We start from the raw sequence: 24,397 nt of genomic DNA, 5'->3' as shown, positions 1-24,397 counted from the left end.
CTGGGTGGGTGTCTTGTTAGTAATCCCTTGGCCCAACCAGCAGCGCCGTGGTCCTTATGGCAGACAGGAAGTCTTTTTAGTCTCTTCCGTTCATCTCAGCAATCTCTTCATTACCCTAAAGTTAGCTGGGGTAATTCCTTACTTGCAAGAAAATTGTGTAAAACTATTTTCACAGAGAACATTTCGGTTAAGTCTCTGCCTATGAGTCAGAAAATATAAATCACATTTTACAAATGGGGAGCCAAATGACTTGCCCGAGGACAAATCTATTAAGTAGCAGTTAGAGAATTTGAACCCAGAACTAAGTCCAGCACACTTTTCATTTTAAAGACCCACCATTTTCCTCAAAGTGCAAATGTGGACACCAATTCACAGGTATCAAATCTAGTTCAACAGTGAGTGCAAACTACATACTAAGCATTTTTTGTGCAAGTAGTTCAAATGGCTAAGACCAGGATGGCTTCATATCTTTGTGCTGAAGAGGCAGCCAAACGTCAATCTGAAGGCAAAAGGGAATTTTGTATGAGACAGAATTTCTAAATATGCCAGACCAAACACAATGGACCTGATGATTAATGGGCCAGCATGATTCACAGTGATTTTTGAAACTTTGTTTTTTATAGACAGCATTTCGTTTGGGAATCTCAGAAAAGAAAATATTCATAGTGGGAGTACTTCATCCCCAGAAAAGGCATCTTGCTGCCAGAATTATAGAGGAGTTGCATATAGAGGAGAGTGAACTGAAATATCAGCAGATGGCAAACATCCGCCTGTGGTATAGAGGAGAAAGTAGGCAATCGAATCAGCTGAGTTTCCTGGTCATAGCAGATGCAGCCTTTGGTACAGTTAACCCCCAAGACAGGTTCACACTCCTCACGTGTTCTCCCTGTCTTTCTCTCCTTCCTGACGTCATCCAGACGAGCGCTGACCTGCACAATGACTGCACGGAGACGCACACGGGCACCTCTGCCTCTGCACCTCTGGCTGCTGGCATCTTCGCTTTAGCCCTGGAAGCAAAGTAAGGCCTGGAAAGCTTCTAATCACCTTTACAAACGCTGATTCTCCTTTTTAATAACACTTTTTTTTTTTCTGAATACATGGTTACAGAAGAAATTTTGGAATACTGCAAATGAAGACAAGCTCTTTCCTGCCACTTTGAGGTCACTAACCATAATTAACATCTCAATGTAGATTTAACACACACACATCTTACAAAATTGGGATCTTAATATAGACATTATCTTGTAATCTGTTTTTAAAACCCATTCTACAATATATTAAATGTACTTTCTCCTGTCTAAGTCAATATTCTTTGACCTTTAAAACTTATGCTGTCCCTCAAATCTTCTTCCCACTCAGCTACAATGCCTTTTGTTTATTCTCTTCCAGCAGGATTTTGTTTAAATAGTTTCCAGTGGGCAGTATTACGAACATGTTTAAAAAACTCCTTTCTTTGAATATATAAGCCTAGTCCTGGAGCTGATATAACCACATCAGGAGACATGAGATTTAAAGGCAGGATTTTTATGTTTTCATAGTGTTCCATTGTATAAATGTAAATTTTGTTAAAGTCATCTAATCATGCTTAAACACCATTGTCAGTAAATATTAGTTGTCATCTTTGATAATTTCCTCAGGATAGACACTCAGAATTGGAATTTCTGGGTCAAAGGGCAAGCATGTTTTAATGATTTTGATACATATTGACAAGATGCTGCCTTGAAAGACTGTACCATTTTATATTCTCTCCAGGAATATATGTGTGAAAGTGCCAGTTTCCAAAACCCTTGTTAAAACTACTTTTATTATCTTTTAAAACATTTCCTATTTTGATAGGTGAAAACAGTATCTCATTTTAATATGCTTGTATTTAATTACTAATGAAGCTCAATATTTCATACCCTTCAGCTCTTTGCCTTCTGGGGTTGCTTCTTTATGGCCTTAGTTTTGTTTTATGGCCTTCGTTCACAAAAGTTAGATGCTTTATAAGTTTCACATTTACCTTTTAATTTGTTTCTGTGTAATTTTCAATGAAATGTAGTTAATATATATGTAGTTATGTTTGTCAGTCTGTTTCTTCAAGGCTTCTTCCTTTGCTTTTATGTTCAGAAAAAGTTTCACAACCCCAAATTAGATAAACATTTATTTATATATCTTTTATTATGCTTTCTTTACCATATTTAAATTCTAAATCCCTCTGGAATTTATTTTAGTGTATGATGTTAAAAAAAGATTTAACTTTTTTTTTCTCATAATTACCCAATAGTCCGACACTTAACACAAAGGAAAAAATTGAACTGTCTCACACTGCACATCACAGCTTTTTATGTGTCCTCATTCCTGCTTTCTGATGCGTGGTGACAGTGAATCTTGAAATGTCAAGTCAGGTGCTATGGTTGCATATTAGAAGAAGTGATTAAACTTGTAAATTACTATTATCCTTCCTAATAAGGAGATTATCCTAGAATAAATTACATATTCTCTAGAGAGAGAACAAAGCAGTGTCCTTATGTCATGTTCAGTAGACTCAGTTCGTAATAACAGAAGGGAGGAACATCTTGGTCTTTGCCACGACTGGCAAGGCCCTGAGGTTGTTGAGTCTTTGTCCAGGAGAGTCCGTTTATCTCTCGGATATGGAGATGGGGTATATTCCTGGGTATTTCGGCTATGAGATGGCCACGGTGGCTAAGCAAGAGAAGTCTAGCAAGGCTCTTACCAAGAGTCCACCTACCTGGAGGGGCTGGCAAGATGTTTGGTAAGGGAAGAAGTACATTCAGGTGCTCAATTAGAAATAGATATTGGGCTTTCCAGGAAAGCTATGTTCAGAATCTAAGTTCACTTATAATAGGAAGTAGATGGACAAAAGCCAAAAATCTATTAATACAAGCTGAGATTGGAATCAGCAGATCCAAATTAACTTCGAGAAATAATTGTCCAAGCAGTGAAAATTGCAAGGAATACCTGGCTTCGAGTTCTAGCTCTACCACTAGCTATGTGGCCTTAGGCAAGTTAATTTACTTGTGGGGTTCAGTCTTTCCATCTATAAAATGAAGGGGTCAAACCAGACCATTTTTTACAAACTTCTAATCTTCCTAAGATTCTCAGAATTGAGACGGAAAATGTCAGCCTGTATAGGTAATCCAATGTGAATTGTTGGGGTATGATGAGGGGTCTGGACTGGAAGAAAATAGGTTCCTGTGGATTATAGGATCCTGTGCAACAGACTTATTATATTTAAGATTTCAAAATATAGACTACAATCCCTGGGAGCTGTTAAAAGAAAGCAATCTTAAAATTTTACGTCTAGAGCCTTTTTTCTCTATCCAACCCCTGTCAGATGTATGTAAATATAACTAGCCGTGCCTGGCCCATCCTTGTATAGTGACCAATATAGTAGAAATATCCATCTGCTGAACAGATGTAATATCAATAATGTCAATTTAATATAAGAGCTGAAGTTATAAAAGTGCAATCCTTGGTTTCTAAAATCTCGAGTCTTCTTTTTCTGTATAGTAGAAAATGATCCTATACAGAAAATAATCCTTCCCTTTCTTTTTCTTTTGGAGACAGAGTCTCACTCCATCACCCAGGCTGGAGTGAAGTGGCGTGATCTCGGCTCACTGCAACCTCCACCTCTCAGTTTCAAGAAATTCTCATGCCTCAGCCTCCCAAGTAGCTGGGTTTACAGGCATGTGCCCCCACGCCTGACTAATTTGATCCTTCTTTTTTCTATATAGGAGAAAATGATCTAGGAATGATATAGCCTCATTAATCTCAGTCTCTGATGGACAGTCTCTAAAGCAGGGGTTTCATTTCTGTGAAACACTCAGATGGGTTCCAAGGGGTCCATGAATTTCTTTGCAACTAAATGCAGAATTGCTTATAAATGTGTATATGCCATATTTCTGGGGAATGGCTTATAGGTTTCACCAGATCCTCAGTGTTCATGATTTAAGAGATATTAAGAGTCTATGGTCTCCCAGGTGCATATCATAAGAATTTAATTCCCTTCATTTTGATTCAATTCATCAGTAAGATAGATATGACTGATCTATCTTAACATTTATATCCTTACTGCCAAGGTACACAGAGATTATTAAGATTTCTGTTCTCAGTTGAACATTTTTTTGAACTCTATTCAATTGTCTATACCGAAGCTGAATGCCAGAATTTCTAGACATGTGACCCAGCTTTATCCCAAGGCACTCAAGAATGAGAAAATCATTTAATCATGTGCCATCCCATAGGAACAACTATGGAGACTGAAAAGCCCTTGCCTAAACTTATCAAAAATAATGGCATCCAATATTAATTAGGTTCTTACTATAGACCAGATACAGCTGGCCTCTTTGTATACAGTATTAATTATAACCCTGACAACATTCTTATGACATAGAAATTACTAATTTCACCTATAAATGGAAAAAAATAAGGTTTAGAGAGGTTGAGATATATAACCAAGATCCCACAAAGAAATTCAAACTCAAATCTCTCTGATTGCAAAGCCTGTGCTATCAGCAACCACACCTTGTAGCCTCCCACAGCCCTTGGAGGGAGAGGCAATGTTGAATGGCAGCCTATCATCCCCTCAAATAAAGGAGGGTTCAGAAGATTGAGGCTGATAAATGAACACGCATTTATGAGTTTCTCATAAGTTTTCTGTCACAAGCAGGCTACTCAATATGCTGTGTTCAATGTTATATAGCCAGAGTGCTGGGGAATGGGAGGAGAAAAGGAAAGGAGAAGGAATGGTTGCTGGCTGAAATATGCACAAAGAAATACTTTCCTTCCCAAAGCAACGTTTCTCAAGCACCAGCACACAGAATCACTACCTGGGGAGTTTATTCAACATGCAGGTTCCCAGGTCCTTTTGCTGGCAACTATTCAGACTTTGTATCTGCCTAGAAGTTTCTGGTATGCAACCTAGGAATTCCTTTTTTAACAAATCTCCCAGGCACTTTTTAATGCTAGTAATACCTTAACCAAGTTTTGAGAAATAAATGCTATAAAGAGTTACTTTTACCACTATGTTTTCCTACAACCTCATCCACCTGTGTTTGTGTAGAAACCCATTAGGGTAGTTAGTAGGTGTATCTTGGAGATAAATATACTAAGAAAGAAAGGAATTATTTGTGTAAATGTTTGTGGCACTATTATTATTATGTAGTGAGTGTACCTAAGAAAGCTGATAGAAAATAGCCTCAGACTCTTGAGGAGAGATCAAAAGAACCAGAATAATTTTTAATAGGTGAGGAAAATTCTGAAGTGAACCATTGAATCCCTTCACACCTTTGGAAATATTAAATGAACAAATGAGCCAAACTTCTGGTTTTATTAAAGCCTGGAGAAAGAGAAATGGACTTTCAATGCTACGTGAAGACTTTTCACTCTGGAATTTTGTCTCCAAATTACATTATCTACATCTCTTCTAATGAGAAGGAATGCTTAATTCAGTGTTTAATTCCATACCCTTATTTTCTGTAAACATATCTTTGATTAGCAACTTAATGCAGTGTTTAAAAATTTAATTATTGTGGATGTCATTGAGCACAAATTAACAAGGGAAGGCTGTCAGGAATGAGTTGCACTGTTGTTAGCAGCTCCTTTCCATTCATGAAATACAAGCACACGAATGAAGAATAACTTTGTTAGAAAAATAGGTTTTTCTAATTGCATGACAATGAAGCTCCTTAATATTTTGCAAAGACTAGATAAAGGAAAATTTTAAAACAATAAAACCTGCAACTACATATAAAATAAATGCTAAGCTACAGAAATCTAGGACGTGTGTTCTATATGTGATAATCATGATCATTAGCACCTTGTCTTAAGCCTCCTCAATATGCTTCCTCCTTCCTGCCTCCACACACGCACCTGCACACACTGATGATCCAAATGGAAAACTGGTGTGCTGTCCATTGACTGCCTTGATAAGAGGTTTTACCTAAAACTCCTTTTAAAAGACTGGAAGGAAGCAAGCATTTCAATAAAATGCCCTATTCTATTTACAAGTGTACCAGATGATTATAAGGCAAGCATTCTGGGACTCACTGAGGATCCTTAAAACTGGTGTCCTTCCAAGGCCTCTGTCAGTCACTCTCTGGGGTAAAGTGGTATGTTTGTCGAGAGCTCAGCTCAGGTGAGCTGAGCTGTCAGGTATGGAGTAGCCTATTAATGCAACAAGCCAAAAATGAAAGCATTGAGCCTTTAGTCACTTACTGCTATGATATAAGCAAGAGTCTGAAACCGGAGAAAACACTGACTCGCCCTGTTCCTGGCATACTGGTTGAGTGGCTCAGCACGGACATGAGGGTCATCTCACTGTTGAGGGAGTCCTGAACAAAAGGCTCTGGCAATTTTATGGACTCTGAGATGTGAGCCAGAGAGGGACCAAGAGAGTACGAGAGTGGAGAAGCACCAGGCACTGAGTCCGAGTGAAGAAAGTGTCTGGATGTTTCCTCTCCTCTCTCCATGAGGAGGCCTGACCGAGGGACCTAGAAAGACTCTCACCAGCTAGGAATATCAATATGGAAAGAACATGAGGGGCCAGAGGGCCTGTGGCCTTCATGGGAACTCCTCTCAGAGGCTGTGAGCCACCAGCTGTGCACTGTGTCTACGTGGGGAGGGCAGCTTCCCCATGTGTCGTGCCAGGTAAAACCTTTGAAATCACCTATGGTCAGGCCTGAAAAATCACACACAATTTTTAACTAGCAGCCAGACTCTTCGGTGTTTAGGAATGTCCACTGCCTCTTTCTTGTCAAAGGGGATTACTAAGCCAGTACATGATGGGCTTTGGGGAGAAGGCAGCAAAGTGAGCCAGACTTCCCTGATGATTGTTCTCCAACCAAGTGCTGAGACAGGAACCTTGAGCAGTAAAAACTGGGGCATCTACTTATTACATAATGCTTGATTGGCTTCAGGGAACAATACAGGTCTCAAAGTCAAGGAAAAGTTTCAGAATCTGACTGATGACTGGGAGCAATATGTTTTAAAATTATATTTGGGGCTAGTTAGCACTTAGGCATGTTCGGTCTCTGAACCAACCATATCTTCTTAGTATATACCCTGTGCCCAGCATTCTTCTGGGTGTTACACATCAGAGAACAAGATAGATAAAGATCTTACCACTTCTCATGGTTAAATTAGAACCAGGGAGACAGATACTAATAAAACACAATACAAATGAGTTTCCCACATGTTAGAAGCCTATAACTGCAATGGAAGGAGAACATGCACATATAGCAGAATAAGAGAGCTTGGGAGCATGTAGGAGAGTGGAAATTTTAAATACGTTGATCAAGGAAGGCCTCCTTATAGTATAATAGATCCAACAATCCCTTATATCTCTGATTTATCTTTAGAGTGTTCTAAATTAATCTTACTAAGACTTACGATTTTACTATTTCCTTGCTCAAAAATTCTCCCTGATTCCCATTGCCCAAAGGATAAAGTATAAGCTCCCTTTCTGGCATGCAAGGTTCTCATCGCTCTGGCTCAGTACTCCTCACTGCCTCTCCCCTGCCCCAGCAAACCAGGCTGTCATCTGGCCACACCTGTACTGTCCCATTTTGGTGCCTTTGCTCTAGTGGCCTTCTTCTCTATCTCCACTGCTCAACACCCTACCCGCTGTCAAAGTCCACCTCAAATATTTCTCCCCCATATAGTTTTCCTAGATCTTTCTATTCCATGGAAATTCTTTCTACTGTATACTCCCGCAATGCATTAAGCCATGGATATAGCACTCACCAGATAGAATTATAAAAAGACTTAATTATTTTTACTGGATTGTAAACTTCTTAAAGACAAGAACCACATCCTTGAATATCCCCACAGTATTAGCACAGTGCCGTGCAAGAGTGAGCGCAAATAGCTAAGAGTCTCTTGACACTTTTGATAAGAAAAAGGCAATACATGTTTACAGCAGGTAGCCAGTCTCTGTCTTTAACATCTCACTGTTCCTAAGAAGGAAGTCAAGGCCTCATCTGTGGGTTCATAATGTTGAAAGTGCTAAGGCTTTTAATGGACAGAATGAGGCTGGAGGGCATAAAGAAAGTGTTACAATTATAAAATGTTTGCTCAGTTAAATGGAAGTAATTAGAAACTAAGGACAAAGTTTTATACTTCTATATTGCTGAGGACTGAATTTTACTCATAGTAAAAGCTTATATGCTATGGAGGGAAGTCATAACTTACATGTTACAGGGAGAAGTTTTCAGCACTGTATTTTGTATTCTGAATGAAAAGATATATGAACAGTAATAGACCCTAGAATAATATAACTACAATAGCAAAATGCACTTCATAATCCCTGAATGGAGATGCTTATTGTTAGCACTTGCTTTTGCAAGGAAACTTCATTTTTCTCTGAAAGACACTTTGGGTCACTTCCCCTCCAGCCCAAATCTCACCTGGCGAGATATGCAGCACCTGGTTGTCTGGACCTCTGAGTATGACCCGCTGGCCAATAACCGTGGATGGAAAAAGAATGGAGCAGGCTTGATGGTGAATAGTCGATTTGGATTTGGCTTGCTAAATGCCAAAGCTCTGGTGGATTTAGCTGATCCCAGGACTTGGAGGAGTGTGCCTGAGAAGAAAGAGTGTGTTGTAAAGGACAATGACTTTGAGCCCAGGTAAGTGTCTCCTGGAATTTTAAACACATGTGTGCTCGTGGCACAATTTCATTACTGTGTTTGCCATTCTGCCTGGTTTTTTTTGTACCTACCCTTCTGAAGTAGATGGAGGTGGAGTTTTCTAGTGTTCTCTGTGGGTCTCCATGGGGATTCACTGAGAGACCAAAGCTCTAGAAACCATGTTAACACATTTGCATGTTCCTCTTGTAGTCCACCTACCACACAGCACCCAGTCTAAGATGCATCATTGTTTCATTGTCAATTAAACTGTGATCAACCAACCATCAGCTTTAAGATTCATTCTAAATTCAATGTTTAACTATTTTTTAAAATGCATCTTAGGGTTGATGAAATGCAGTACTTGCCAACCAGTTTTACCCAAAATCTGCTTGCAAAATCACCTTGCTTCATGCCACAGTACTGTGTGATTCATGGGTTTTCTTCCATGAAGGATTCTTTATCATACACTTACATAGACTCCCTCTGGCACACCACATCTTGTCACAGAAGAAATTTCTGCTATGAGTGTTTTGTAATTTCTATCAAGGCAATCAAAATAATACTGAAGACCCGCTCACACAAAATATCCAAGGATGGGAGACTTGGGGCATACTTCAGAAAGCTTTCTAGATAAAATTTTTTTCTTAAGAGGGTCTCTTTGACGGGTCTGCAATAAATCTGCCTGAATTTGACTCCACAGCAAATAGCATTGTATTTAAGTATTAGTGTCCCTTACCATTTTCTTTGCATTAAAATTCACGTATACCTAATTCTGAATTGGGTTCTACACATCACAGGGAATGACAAAAAGCTTAGTTGATCTAGTCAAGATTGACGTGTACTGATATGCATAAAATGCAAGGAAGTTTGGATATACTTTATTCAATGCTCGTTCTTTAATGTATTTAGAGCCCTGAAAGCTAATGGAGAAGTTATCATTGAAATTCCAACAAAAGCTTGTGAAGGACAAGAAAATGCCATCAAGTCCCTGGAGCATGTGCAATTTGAAGCAACAATTGAATATTCCCGAAGAGGAGACCTTCATGTTACACTTACTTCTGCTGCTGGTAAATTAAAAGAAAAATGTTCTAAGCCATTTAAATTTTTAAGTGTAAGTTGAATAATTCAAATAACTGATTGCTTTTGTTTGTTCTTAGAACAAAGTCTCCTAATAGATATTTTCAGGTCTTAAAAAACATGCTTATTTTTTCCTTTTTCTTGGTGTTAGATCTCCCTCTGCCCTGCCCATTCCCACTGATCCTTTGATAAGCAGAGAATGAGGCCCATTCAGATAAAGCCAATTATTATAGTTTTCTGACGTCATGCATCTTCAAACTGTGTTTACTTTTCCATTTTACTGACCTATCACTTTTCTCTTAGATAACAAATTAGTGAAAGTTACTCTGATAATTAATCAAACTCACAGATATATCCGAAACATACAAGGAGTCCATTGAAAACTGGGAATTCAGATCCATTGGAGGAGATTCAGAAGATTAACAAATTTACCATAGTACAATGAATAAGGCCATTTTATATGCTATACGAACGCTTGCTTTTTCCTGCAAGGGCACTAATTCAGATAAGATAGTGGATGGGAAAGGGCTCATGAACCATAAGCCATAATCTAACCAGGAGGAGCAGTCCCAATACTCCTTTATGTTTTAGTAGGACTCAACTGACTAAATTTGGTTTCTGTGGGTGATATGTGAGGAAAGATGAGCTATCTCTACGATCTTCCTCCTGAATGTTAACTGCTAGAGGTTTGGAATAGGCTCTGTTAATTTTGAAGTTATGCTTTCTAGATGTATTGGAATTAACCTGAAATATTGGTGGTATACTTTTTAAACTGATAGACCTACAGTTATTTAACCCTTCCACATAAAACTATTATTAATTGATCTAGAGAGGATTTGGACTTGAAAATTTACAGGTAATCTTGTGTTTTAATATAAGAGATTGTTAAATTAATATATCTTTAAGGAATTAATTAATATATTAATTAAATAATTATGATTATTAATGATTGTATAATTAATTAAATAATAATTTTTATGTCTAAATCATTATGGAGTCAGGCACCTACTAAATTTTCAAGATTTCCTCTCACACTTCAGAAACGATAGTTTCATTAAAATATTTTTAGACTTTTTACTCTCTTCTTGAATTCAATGTGTAAATGTAGTTTGCTGAGTTTTCCTTATTTAAATAAACCTTAGTCAACGTATTCATTCATTCATTATTTTTCCACAATATTTATTGAGGCAAATAATATTATTCATTATTATATATACCAGGCAATGTGCAAAGTACTATAAATAAAAACATCATATTTTTTCCTTGTGAGTGTCTCTATCCTGGTCTTATACTGAAAGAAAAGCAGGAGAACTCATCTTTTTTAGCTTTTATTTTCAGTTATCAGATGCTAGAGTGTATCCTACTGTCAGAACTATTAGGACATTCATTAAACTTGTATTTGTTTCATAGGAACTAGCACTGTGCTGTTGGCTGAAAGAGAACGTGATACATCTCCTAATGGCTTTAAGAATTGGGACTTCATGTCTGTTCACACATGGGGAGAGAACCCTATAGGTACTTGGACTTTGCGAATTACAGATATGGTAAGTGTGAATGAGAGGATGAAAAAACATAAGCTTACTTTTAAACACTTTGAAGCACTTTTAAGGGTGATTTCATCATTAATTAGGCCCCTGAAGAATTATACCCCTTCTTAGTAGAAGTAAGGGAAAAGTAGATGTTTCAAGCCCTGACCGCTTGGTTGTGTAGATAATATTCAAAAAGGAAGATTAGGCACCAGCCATACTATAAGAGGGGAAAAAACACTTATATAAACAATGTGACAGACTGTGGGACAAAGCCAGGGGTTCCCATGTCTGTATGCAGCCAGCCATCTGACCTATTCAGCCAACAAAACCAACCATATTCACAAAGATGCTTAAATGTTCAGACCAACTTTGGTGTGACATTCTGCCAGGGTCACATCTTAAAGGCACGCTTACAATTATTCTGCAGTAGCTATTTAGACGTAGCTTAATGTTTGAGAGATATCTTATTTAATGTGACTTTTTAAAACAGTTTTAGTCATGAAACAAACCGAAAAGCATTTCTCATTTCTTTTTCATTCTGTTTACTAACATTCTTTGACATCCTTCTGTAATTTTAACACACAGTCACAAAAATTAAAGGACAGAGCAAAAGTTAGAAAAAAGCCAAATATAGCTTAATTATTTATTTTTGCATCATTTCTCCAACATTCTCTGTAGGCGAGCATATAAATGAATAATGTTTTGGCTCTGAGTTATTCTGAGACAAAGGTGTAATAAATATCAGCAGTGTAGAATTATATGCCTAAATAACGTTTTTTTTTTTTTCTTTTTTTTTTTTGAGACGGAGTCTTGCTCTGTCACCCAGGCTGGAGTGCTGTGGTACAATCTCAGCTCACTGCAACCTCCGCCTGCTGGGTTCAAGTAATTCTCCTGCCTCAGCCTCCTGACTAGCTGGAATTATAGGCACCCACCACCATACTTGGCTAATTTTTGTATTTTTACTAGAGATGGGGTTTCACCATGTTGGCCAGGCTGGTCTCAAGCTCCTCACCTCAGGTGATTTACCTGCCTTGGCCTCCCAAAGTGCTGGGATTACAGGAGTGAGTCACCACACCCAGCCTAGATAACTTTTTGAAAAGAAATTATTTAAAGTTCCTGGAGATGTCAATTAAATTAATACAAATTCTATAGTCGTTTGTTACATTTTTTCTCTGAGGATAGCTTTCTCCTAAAGACTGCTAAAATTTTGATTTAGAAATGGAAGTTGTAAAATGTCCTGCTCTCATAGAGCAAAAAAAAAATATATTCTTAGTATATGGGCCTGTTCTTGAAATTGGCCTCTATTCTTCAACTCAATTTCACCATCAGAAAACCAAGAAAATCTACTTGCCAATGTGGGATTTATTTCATGTCAAGTCTGCAAAATCTGACCTTATACTTCTAGATTTTTAAAGATATTTTAGATTTTAACACATTTATAATTGTTGAACCTCTGAAAATTATGACTATTCCCACAAATATACATTTTTTTGTAACTGAATTTATATACCTCTTTTATTTATTGTATATTTTGTCATTGAACTTTATAGACCTCATGTATATACACACACACACACACACACACACTTTAAGTTCTGGGATACATGTGCAGAATGTGCAGGTTTGTTACATAGGTATATGTGTGCCATGGTCGTTTGCTGCACCCATTAACCAGTCATCTACATTAGATATTTCTCCTAATGCTATCCCTCCCTTTGCCCCCTACCCTCTGACAGGCCTCGTTGTGTGATGTTCCCCTCCCTGTGCCCATGTGTTCTCATTGTTCAACTCCCACTTATGAGTGAAAACATGCAGTGTTTGGTTTTCTGTTCCTGTGTTGTTTTGCTGAGAATGATGGTTTCCAGCTTTATCCATGTCCCTGCAAAGGACATGAACTCACTCTTTTTTATAGCTGCATAGAATTCCATGGTGCATATGTGCCACACAATTTTTAAGGGCTTATTAATGCTGGAGGTTGTTTATAATACTCCATAGAGGCTGAATTTTTCCCCAGTGGAATGTTTCTATAAGTTGATAATTGGGAAATATAATTATATTTATAGAAGGTACAGTCAGCTTTTCAAGAAAACATCCAACATGGAAAAGAAGATTTACATAGAGAGTTCTGATTTTTAAATTAAATGTTTGATTGTGAAGCAATCAGTTTTTAAATTGTTGAACCTACAAATTGTCAGTTTTTATAGCAAGAGTGAATCCAATGATTTCTTTCACATGAAATGCACAGAATCTTAAAATTAGATTTTTACAATGAAATCCTTTTTAGCTATTTTGAATGAGTTCGTTTTATATTATCCAAAACACATACTAAATATAGGTATGCTTATTTGTTAGTCTGGAAGAATTCAAAATGAAGGAAGAATTGTGAACTGGAAGCTGATTTTGCATGGGACCTCTTCTCAGCCAGAGCATATGAAGCAGCCTCGTGTGTACACGTCCTACAACACCGTTCAGAATGACAGAAGAGGGGTGGAGAAGATGGTGGATCCAGGGGAGGTCTGTCTGACTCTGTTCTTGGCATGTTCTCTTTTAAACTGGTGCAGACAATGTAGTCAGTGAAGCTGTACCCAACTTCCAAGCAGGAATAAGTCAAACATGGATGGGGAGGAAAAGAAGTGACAGTGGTAAACTATTTTTTTCCATAGGATAAAACTGTATTTTTTTCATTTGGTATTTTATCCAGAACTTAGAAATCACAGTTAATGAATTCAAAATTATTAAATTTCCTAACATGAATTTTCCCCGCTTATGACAGATATCAAATGGAAAAAAAAAGTTGTCTTTATGCACAATCACTATATCTAACATCTGTATTGCACTTTGTTTTTAAGCATTTTCCACATTGTCTCATTACCTTATAATCCCTATAACCTAGGAAGGATGAACATTCGTGTATCCATTTTGCAGAAAGAAAAACAAGGCTCAAATGGCCAAATCATGTAGGCTTCTTTTTATTAATTCATTAACTGACACTTCTTGGCAACACCAAGGGGAGCGATAGATCACACTTTTTCTCAAAAAATTGCAGAGGATAGCTAAAGTAAGTCGTTCACATTCCTGGGTCTCAGCCTGCTGTGGCTCCTGGCTTCCTTCTCTCAGATGGTGGGAAAACCCCACATTTTCTTTGTCTCTGTATCCCAGCATCTAGCACAGTGCCTCAGGTGTAACAGGTAGGTTTTCAGAATTTTCAGAACGCCCTGCTCTGAATAGGTCCAGCTCTGAGCTGGGTGTTTTGGAAGATACAGAGACAAAGTACATATTCAAGAAACTTATACATGAACTGTGAAGGCCTCAGCTTGAATTCTAGTCCCATCTATATTCTTCAAAGCAGCTTCCCTTCAGGACCTGCATCCTGAGTACTTTTCTTCACAGTCTCGAAGCAAGTTAACCTTGAGAGTGTTTCTCCCTCTGAGATTCCTTAAGGAACATTAACAGGACCCTTCTGTTCTGTTGTTATAATATTGAAACCATTCCACAGCAGTTGACCAAGGGTTGCTTCTCTGAGCTCTCAGGCTTCCTGCTCCCCAGCCAAGCACCTCAGTCTCTCCCCTGACCACTTCTTACAACTCAGTGACTAAAAGGGTAGTTTTGAAAGCAGGTGCCTCCAGGAAGGCACTCCCATGGTACCGCAACTGGTGGGTGCCTCCTATATGACTTGTTAGGTATTTTGATATCCTCTGCTTCCCAAAATGGATTCCATGACATCAGGCTGACAAGTGAAGAAAACCAGTATGTACTGAGTACTTAACCTATACTCTCTCATCCAGTCTTCAAAACCACCACAAATTGAGGTACTCTTATTCCACCTGACAGGTGAAGTGGAGGGAGATTTAAAAGGTTGCTAAAGGTACTCCAGAGGGTAGGCAAAGGAGGGTTGAAGCCCAAGTCCATCTGGCTCCCAGTCTTGAACTCTCTCCCCTCCCCTCATTGTCTCTCAAGCAGCAGGCGGTGGTCCTGTGCTAGGGTTGCACCTAGCTTGCCTGGCCATAAATAATGAACCTTCTTCCCTTTGTGGATGGCATTCTGTGTTTTAGGAGAAGCCCACACAAGAGAACACCCTGGTGTCCAAAAGCCCTAGCAGCAGCAGCATAGGGGGCCACAGGGATGAGTTGGAGGAGGGAGCCCGTTCCGAGGCCATGCTGCGACTCCTACAAAGTGCTTTCAGTAAAAACTCGCCGCCAAAGCAATCACCAAAGAAGTCCCCAAGTGCAAAGCTCAACATCCCTTATGAAAACTTCTATGAAGCCCTGGAAAAGCTGAACAAACCTTCCCAGCTTAAAGACTCTGAAGACAGTCTCTATAATGACTATGTTGATGTTTTTTATAACACTAAACCTTACAAGCACAGAGATGACCGGCTGCTTCAAGCTCTGGTGGACATTCTGAATGAGGAAAATTAAAACAAGTGTGTGGTCCCAATTCGGAAATATTCATGCTTCTTCCTTACCCTGAAATTTTGCCTGTGTCTGAAGTGGTTGTTTTGTCATGAATTCTTATGCTTATAATATCCTTTGTGGTACCTTTTCTTTTTCTCCCTAAACTGTACATGTGAAGGGGATGAGCTCAAGCAGGAAGTTCAACTTCCAGAATTGATCACAGGTATTTCAAAACACATCTTTCCTGTCTGCACAAGTGAAGTGTTTTGTTCTTTCTGGAGTCACAGTTGACAAAAAGCTCTTACACTACATTAGAACACTGCATTAGAGCCCATTTCAATTCTCAAAAGAAAAGGCAAAACCTGGGATGTCAATTAATTTGAAAATAATCTGCAAAGAAGGAGAAGGAGACAGAAACTGTTTCTGTTGCTTGTTCCCTGTCTTGTCCATGTGGTTCTTCAAATTTTGATGCCAAGACAGTATTTGGTAAGTCTAATGAAGGAGTTCACTGTAAGACTCATTCCCTAGATCTTTCTATTCCAAACTGTCACTCATTCCTGTAGTCAAAATCTGGTCATGTTGGGCAAAAGCTGGATTTTTTAGATCTAGAAACAGACCTTGAAATCTGAATGCTCTGGTCTGAGCAATTTTGGAACATTCTTCTTTGCCTGGTGCACCGTGTCTGTGGTGCCAGAGGCGTCTGTGGACCCAGAGGCGGCTATGACTTGTGCTGCATGCCTGGTCTTTCCTCTTTCTCCTTCTTCTGAAAGTTTTCTATACCTGTCTCCTTTCTCAGCCACAAAATAAATGTTGGGAGAAATGATTTATACTACTTTCCTAGAAAAAATCTTACACTTGGGACTTGGCAAATTCCTAGTCACAATTTTTTCAACAATAACAGGAAACCACTCATCACGTGGAGACCTAATGTAATAACAGAAAAATACTTATGATAGGGAGAAACCATGAGAAGTTTTGTTTTTGTTTTTATTCTTTTCCAACTGTGTTCATTAGAACAGGGTGTCCTAGGTCATTGAAACTGAATGTTTATTCCTTGATACTAAAAGATCTTCTCCAATCCTATCACTGATAGTGTCCAAATTCTCATCAAATTGCTCCTAAGCTTCAAATCAAAAGACAGAAACTGGCAGCCTATGGACCTTAAATGTCCCTCAGGTAGATTTTGTTTGGTATGCAGAATGTTTTTAAAATGTGAGTGGTTATTGAAAATATGATGTTTCACATAAAACCTGATTCTCGGACCCATCTTTGCTCATGGCAACAGTTAGCCGGAGCTGAGTAGCAGCTGCCTGATTAGATGAGCTCTGGGTCTCCATGGCATCCTGCTCCATGCTACCTAGAACAGGCACTTGATTCCTTGCTGGGCAGTATCCAATAGGCATTTGATTTTGCCCACTACTACACTAAGCGAATGTGTACAAAGTGTAAATGCATTAGGAAAAAACAAACTACCCGCATCTTCTGTTAGGCAGGATCTGTACAATAATAATAATGAGTTTGCTTGTGTAATCTCACCTCACCTGGATGCTCACTAATACTAATTCATTTATTACTAACCTTCTAGCTTCCTTCTTTCAATATGCTCACAAAGTCTCCAGTCACCTACAATGCTGGCTTTCTCCCACTGAGTTTGCTGTGTGCAATTCTTCCGTGGAAGTTTGAACTTCATAAGGCCATTCATGGCATTGAACTGCTTCATGAAAGGAACACTAGAGTCTGTCATTTGCTTTGGTTTGAAGTATGGTTGGTAACACAAACTTTCACCTGCTCTTCTACAGAACATTTGAATTTGTGTAGAACAAGGGTGTTTCCAGAGCAATGCCCATAATGCTTAGAGAATGTTCTCCTAAAAGACTTGCAGAATCACTCTGTCCTTGGAAGTTTCATATATTGTTTGATATAAAGTGTTAGATATGATTTCCAATATTGGAGCATATCAAAAAGTATTAAAACCAAAAAGGACCAGAAGATTCTTAGACTGGCCCGGAGAGACCAATAAATGAAAGAGTTAGTATTAAAACTCATCACTTTTCCATTCCCAATCTAGTGCTAGATGTATAAATCTTTCTTTTTGATTCTTCCTAACAAAATATTTTCTGGGTTAAAACCCCAACCAATTCATTGGGTTGTAGCCAAAGGTTCACTCTGAAGAAGCTTTAATATTTAAATAAAATCATATTGACTGTTTCCAACCTGGAGTATAATATTCAGATATAAAACAGTTTTGTCAGTCTTTCTTAGTGCCTGTGTGGATTTTTGTGAAAATGTAAAAGAGAAAACTTATATACTATTTCCCTTGAAATTTTAAACTATATTTTCTTTACAGGTATTTATAATATGCCAATGCTTTTATCAAACAGAATTTTAAAGAGCATAATAAATTATATTAAAGAACCGAAAGTTTTCCTGATAATAAGAAAGTTTCATCCAATAAAATATTTTTGAAAGGCATGTTCCTCTGTCAATGAAAAAAAGTACATGTATGTGTTGTGATATTAAAAGTGACATTTGTCTAATAGCCTAATACAACGTGTAGCTGAGTTTAACATGTGCGGTCTTGGTATTCTTAAGGGAACTTCCACATTATACATTTGATGTATTGACCAGAATATGTAAAATATGCTTATAAATCAGAAAAATAAATTGTTTCTCACTAAGTCAAAAGAAAAAAGCTCATGTTTCCACCACAAACAAGATCTCCCTCTTTTATTGTGTTTACCAAATGGACTATACAAAAGAAAAGCTGAAAGTTTACATTAAGGAGTTAGTTCCTTTTTAGGAAATTGGGCTTTCTAGGAGTCAATTTAAGAATCTACCTGAACAAGGTGTGTTTTATTTTCCTCTCTAGCCCATCCTTCACTTTCTTGGCAACATGCAGAGCTGTATGAATGAGCCTTAATTGGAATGTTGAGAAATGAACAAACTATCTAAACTAAACTAACGGGACTTACTACCTGTAAGAGAAATGATTTCCAACAGTTCACCAAATACGACTTAGTTTACAGGCCAGAGGAAAGCAGCTAAATGTGAAATTCTTCCCAGAGGTTCTCTCATTAGAACCCTCAAAGCCCTAACTTTTTTTTTTCTACAGAGTCTCACTCTTTTGCCCAGACTAGAGGGCAATGGTATGATCATGGCTCACTGCAGCCTCCACATCCCAGGCTCAAACAATCCTTCCACCTCAGTCTCCCTAGTAACTGGGACTACAGGTGTGCACCGCCACGCCCAGCTAATTTTTGTGTTTTTTGTAGGGACAGGTTTCATCATGTTGCCCAGGCTGGTCTCAAACTTTTGGGCTCAGGTGATCCACCTGCCTCAACCTCCCAAAGTGCTGGGATTACAGGCATCAGCTGCTGTGCCAGGCCCCAATTCCCCACTTCGATTTCTGAACTTCAGGCCCACGTCTCTCTCTTGCTTCAAACTTCCATTCCCAGAATTTTGACCCACCATCTCAGAATCTGACCTTTCTCCCCTTGGGGACTGGTTTTTCCCCAGAATCCATTCATTTGTCCTAAGTCATAACCATTCAGTCAAACCAGAATGATCTTTCAGAAATTCCAGAAAGACTTCTTTCCATCAGGATTATTTGAAGATATATCTCTATTTTCATTTCATTGATTAATCGATTAATTGATTGATTGTATATATTTAAGGTGTACAATGTGATGTTGTGATATATAAATACATAGTGAAAGGATGATTACAGTCAAGCGAATTAACATATCCATTCTCTCAGTTACCTTTTTTTCTTCTGTGGTAAAAGCACCTAAACGCTAAGAAAACTCTTTAAGCAAATTTCCAGTATGTAATACATTTTTTATTAACTATAGTCCTCATGCTGTACATCACATCTCTAGACTTTTATCCTACATAACTACAACATTATACTATTTCACCTATATCTCCCCATTTCCCCCTACCTCTCCCACCCCACTGCAACCACCATTCTACTCTATGTTTCTATCTATTTGACTTTTTAAAAATTCCACATATAAGTGACATTATGCAGCATTTTTCTTTCTGTGTCTGGTTTATTTCTCTTAGCGTAATATATTCTAGGTTCATCCATTTATTGCAAGTGGCAAGATCTCCTTTTAAAGGCTGAATTTCATATGTGTGTGTGTGTGTATATATACACACACACACATATGTATACATATATATACACAGGAATATATATATATATATATATATATATATATAGAAATAGTCGTGTGTGTGTCTGTGTTTGTGTGTATATAAAACAATTTCCATAGATGGTCTCTACTTTCTTTTGAATGTCCATCTGGTAACTGTTGGATTAAGCATGTACATGCTGTGAGTACAAACACAAATACATGCACGTGTACAAAGGATACACATTAATTCCTAAATACAAGTTTAAACTCATGAGGAGGAAGAGAAATGCTTTCCAACTGCCTTGTAATTTGCAAGGCTATAGTATTCATATAAATGATTGTTTGAATTATCCACTCTGTTCCCTCCGCCCCTGTGGACAGAGTATACTTTCCTGGACCACTGATGTTGACCATGCAATCTACTTTGGCCAATGGAATATTAATGAATGTGAAGCAAGCAGAAGCCTCAAATGTGCTTGCACAGTTTGGGTTGGCTCTTGCTTTTCAGTGGCCAGCGCTGTGAGGAGAGTGTGCCCCAGGAGCTACTGCCCCTTAAGCCTGGTTTCCAGAACAGATGTATATGAACCAGATGCAAATCAAAACCACATTCTGGAACCAAGCCCAGCCAACTCATAGCATGAAGCAGAGCCATCCTGAGGAGAACAGTCTAACTAGCCTGTATGTTGTTGCTATATGTACATATTTCATAAGCATTACTCTATCATTAATGTGTCAGTAAAAGGAGGTGACTGAAATCATTATGTGCCCTTCATTCTCATGGCATGTGCCAGGGAGGCAGAGACCACTTTCCTGGTTTCTATACTGGTTCTCTCTACCATGCATGCCACTTTCAGTCAATTTGCCTCGAATGCCATAAAGCACTTTCTGTCTCCTCCAGATCCATATGCACCCCATCTCTATACACCCCCATATTGAGAGTATCTTCATTAAATATGTGTCTGAACAGGGACCCCAATCTTAAAAGGAATTCTTGTTCTTAGAAGAGGATAGAGGAAAATATCCTCAAATTTCTTCCTGCAGGGTTGTCATGATTGATACCTTCATTTCCCATATCCCTGTCCCTAGTAGCCCCAGTGGCAGGTGATTTATAAACCTAGATGATGTCTCAGTGAGAGGAGAGTAGCCTTCGGCCTTAGTTCCGTCTTACATACTTTACAATACTTCTTGCATCATCACGTCTCCTATTCCAGGCACCACCAGGGCTTAGCCCCAAACTCATCCTTGGGGAGGGTCCAGTGCTCCCCACATATCATGCATAATTTTCAGTTCATAGTCACATTCATAGAAAAGAGTGTCATTTGAGTGTTCCATGGTAGGGTGCCTAATGCCAGTCTGTTTTGGATAAGAAAATGCTTATTGAATAGTATAAGTTTTGAGCCCAAAATGTTAAGAGAGATTTGTAATAATAAAGAAATTTATGGGCTGTTTCAATTTTCTTGCCAGAGAGAATTAGAAGGAAGAAAGCCCACCTGCGAGATCCTATCCATCCCATCAGGCCTCTCAGGGGTGGATCAAATCCATCTTGTTTATCTGAGCATCTAGGCCCTTGGCTCTGGTCATTCTTTACTAGCATTTACTAAACTTTTGTGACATGAATGAATGGCCATGAACCTGCTGATGTTATTTTTACTTACAGAAACCAAAAAGGCACAAGCCTTAGCTTTTCTCAATCAGTTGCTGTAAATGATACAATTCTAATCATTAAAGGGCCAAAAATGTCTGAAAATGTATTAACAAGTTAAAGGCTAGAGGTGTGGAATCCAGGCTCACCACCTTCTAACTATGTGCCATTGAGTGGGTTACCTCACCTCTCTGGGCCTTATTTACTCATCTACAATAATTAAGTCTACCTCTTATGCATTTGCTGTTAGGATTAAATAAGATAGTGCAGAGAAGTAATTTAGTTTTTTGTTTGTTTGTTTGTTTTTTGAGATGGAGTTTTGCTCTGTTGCCCAGGCTGGAGTGCAGCGGTGTGATCTCGGCTCACTGCAGCCTCTGTTTCCTGGGTTCAACTGATTCTCCTGTCTCAGCCTCCTGAGTAGCTGGGATTACAGGTGCCCACCTCCATGCTCAGCTAATTTTTGTATTTTTAGTTGAGACGAGGTTTCGCCATGTTGGCTAGCCTGGTCTCAAACTCCTGGCCTCAAGTGATCTGCTCGCCTTGGCCTCACAAAGTGCTGGGATTACAGGTGTGAGCCACCGTGCCTGGCAAAGTATGGTTTCTGTAGAAAGTAAATATTCAGTAAATGTTAGTTTTTATTATTTGTGAGATTGTTGTTTTTATTGTGGTGTCATGAAAACAAAATGGACTTTAGAACCAAACAGATTTGAAATTGTAGCACTTATCTGCAAATCTAATAAAGGAGAAAATGTAAGAATTTATGAAGAAGATGAAAATACTGTTAAATGTCTCTGGTTAAGATCATGTGGCCTCGTGAATTGTCATTCCAATGTGAACCTTCCTTTACTAAAGCCACATTGGAAATGGGTTAATCATCACCAGTGTAGACTGAACTGCAACGAGGAGTCCTTGAAGTGACAGTGAGACTCAAAAGACGGTTCCCCAGGACTAAGGAAAGCCAGAGGCAACAAGTGAGGGAAAAGAAGATATTGAATAAAGAAAATCATTGTTTAATTTTGTCTTACATCCAGTTGGTAAGGATTTCTCCTAACATCCAGAAAGAAATTGGAGTAACAATTTTCAAACAAAAAAAATTCTAAAGCATAGAGATGCCAATAATAACAATATAAAACAGCTTCTTGCTTAACTATATTCACAGCACAGTGCATTGTTTAATTAAATTCTCACAAGAATTGTAAAACAAATCTGAGATAAATAATATTATTGTCCTTATTTTGAACATGGGAAAAGTGAGGCACTGAGGGATAATGTGTTTCATTTGCTTGCTTAAGGTCATACAGATAGCAAGGAGTAGAGCTGAGATTTTAACCTGGCAATAATTCCAGCATCCAAGCTATGCCTCATATTAGCAAGACAAAAAGGGTGACATGACACTTTAGAAGATATTTATAGCACGGAATAAATGTTTGTTCTTAAATACAAATTTAAACTCATGAGAAGGAAGATGAAGTTGTCCTAACTGCCTTGTAATTTGCAAGGCAATAGCATTAATATACATGTCACTTTGAATTATCCACTCTGCCCCTTCTGCTCCATGAACAGAGTATGCTTTCCTGAACCATAGGAATCTACTGTAGATTCTTTTCTGTTATTTGAAATAATAGGAATAGCTTTTGTTAACTGAACATTTTCTTTGCATTAAGCACACATTTTCTATATTTTCACAATGATAATTCATGAATAAGACATGTTATTTCTAATGCTTGCATTATCCTACAAGTGAAGTATTTTTACATATATGGAAACTGAGATTTGGAAAGGTTAAATCATTTGCCAAAGGTTGTACAGTGAAGCCACAATTTTAAAACTGGTTTATCCAACCCCATCTTTTTGCTCTTTTACTCTGTTTCACTTTTTAGCTTTACTTCCAAATTTTGCAAACTGGTGCCTTAATAAGCAATCTCCTGCTTCCAGGAACACTTAGATAGAGTTTATACCACTTCTTTACTTCAAATTTTAGAAACCCCAATAAATTTAAATGTGAGAGAAGTTGTCCTTGTCAATCATCACTCCTTGACCTATTTTGAAATGAACCGAAATTCTTAGGAGGCAACAGACCAATCCAATAACTCAAGCAACATTTGGATGAAGAATTAATCCCATGAACTCATGTGTAGCTCAGCCCCAGGGATGCTAAGATATATTAATAACCAGCACATTGACTCTAGGAGTATTCTAGTATGTTGGGCCATTCTATTTGTCTCTCCATTCCTTGGCCTTCCTGCCTTGATGTTAATGTGTCTTCTTTTTAACAAGTTTCTTCAAGTCTATTCTTCAGGATATTTATCAGTGGTGTGGGGTGCGTATGTTTAGAAAGGATGCCCCGGTCTTGCATAGTTGTGGACAAAATCTGATTTTTGCATTTTTTTCACTGTAGGACTTCTCAATAGTCTTTTAAATATACTAATGTGCACTAAGACTCTTTAGGAGTGCATTTTTCAGCATTTGTCCAGACAGAATCTGTTTCTCCTGGAGCATATTCAGGGACCAGTGTTCTCTCGGCTCACTTGGAAAGACACTATCTCCCAGCCAACTACATCCCGTCAATAATTTCCTAGCTTGAGTCTGGGTTCCGTCAGAAGCAAGGCTAACAATCCCCATACTCCTGATTATTTCTGAGAGCTTACAGCTCATGCCTTCTCCTTGCCCCAGTGGAAAATGCTGCAGTGCCAGTCAGCTGACAGAAAACAGGTGCCAACTGTGGTCAGTGAGGAAGATGAGTCATAGCCCAGCAGCAGGGACACACAGGCAGGGAAGACTGCTCAGAGGTGGGAAGAAGAGAGGGAGCTCACCCAGTCACGTATGTCCATAACAGATAGAGTGGTCATTGTTCCAGTTTGTCAAGGACAGCTTTCGCTTATCCCTGTTGTCCCAGCATAATTATATCAAAAGTATCTTATTGAACAATAATTATATCTTGTCGCTAGAGCACATATGTGAATTGTCTTCTCAGCTTGCTGATGAG

The 24,397-nt window shown here is 38.4% G+C and overlaps 1 protein-coding gene across 2 annotated transcripts in view; it reads left to right on the top strand.

The window, feature by feature from the left end:
* PCSK1 (proprotein convertase subtilisin/kexin type 1) overlaps positions 1-18,315 on the top strand; it is a 43,480-nt gene extending 25,165 nt beyond the window's left edge. The window contains exons 9-14 of one of the 2 annotated variants that reach the window (XM_025387924.1): positions 918-1,018; positions 8,397-8,630; positions 9,540-9,697; positions 11,118-11,251; positions 13,589-13,750; positions 15,289-18,315. In XM_025387924.1, the coding sequence (XP_025243709.1) occupies positions 918-1,018; positions 8,397-8,630; positions 9,540-9,697; positions 11,118-11,251; positions 13,589-13,750; positions 15,289-15,654 (1,155 nt within the window). In that variant the 3' untranslated portion in view covers positions 15,655-18,315. The remainder of the gene's footprint in view (positions 1-917; positions 1,019-8,396; positions 8,631-9,539; positions 9,698-11,117; positions 11,252-13,588; positions 13,751-15,288) is intronic. The other variant, XM_025387925.1, reaches the window with a different exon arrangement.
* The last annotated feature ends 6,082 nt before the right edge of the window (positions 18,316-24,397 follow it).

Source organism: Theropithecus gelada, chromosome 6 (genome assembly GCF_003255815.1).
Source record: "Theropithecus gelada isolate Dixy chromosome 6, Tgel_1.0, whole genome shotgun sequence".
Lineage (NCBI taxonomy): Eukaryota > Metazoa > Chordata > Mammalia > Primates > Cercopithecidae > Theropithecus > Theropithecus gelada.
Note: the sequence above shows the minus strand (reverse complement) of the source record. Positions and strands in the feature narration are given on the sequence as shown.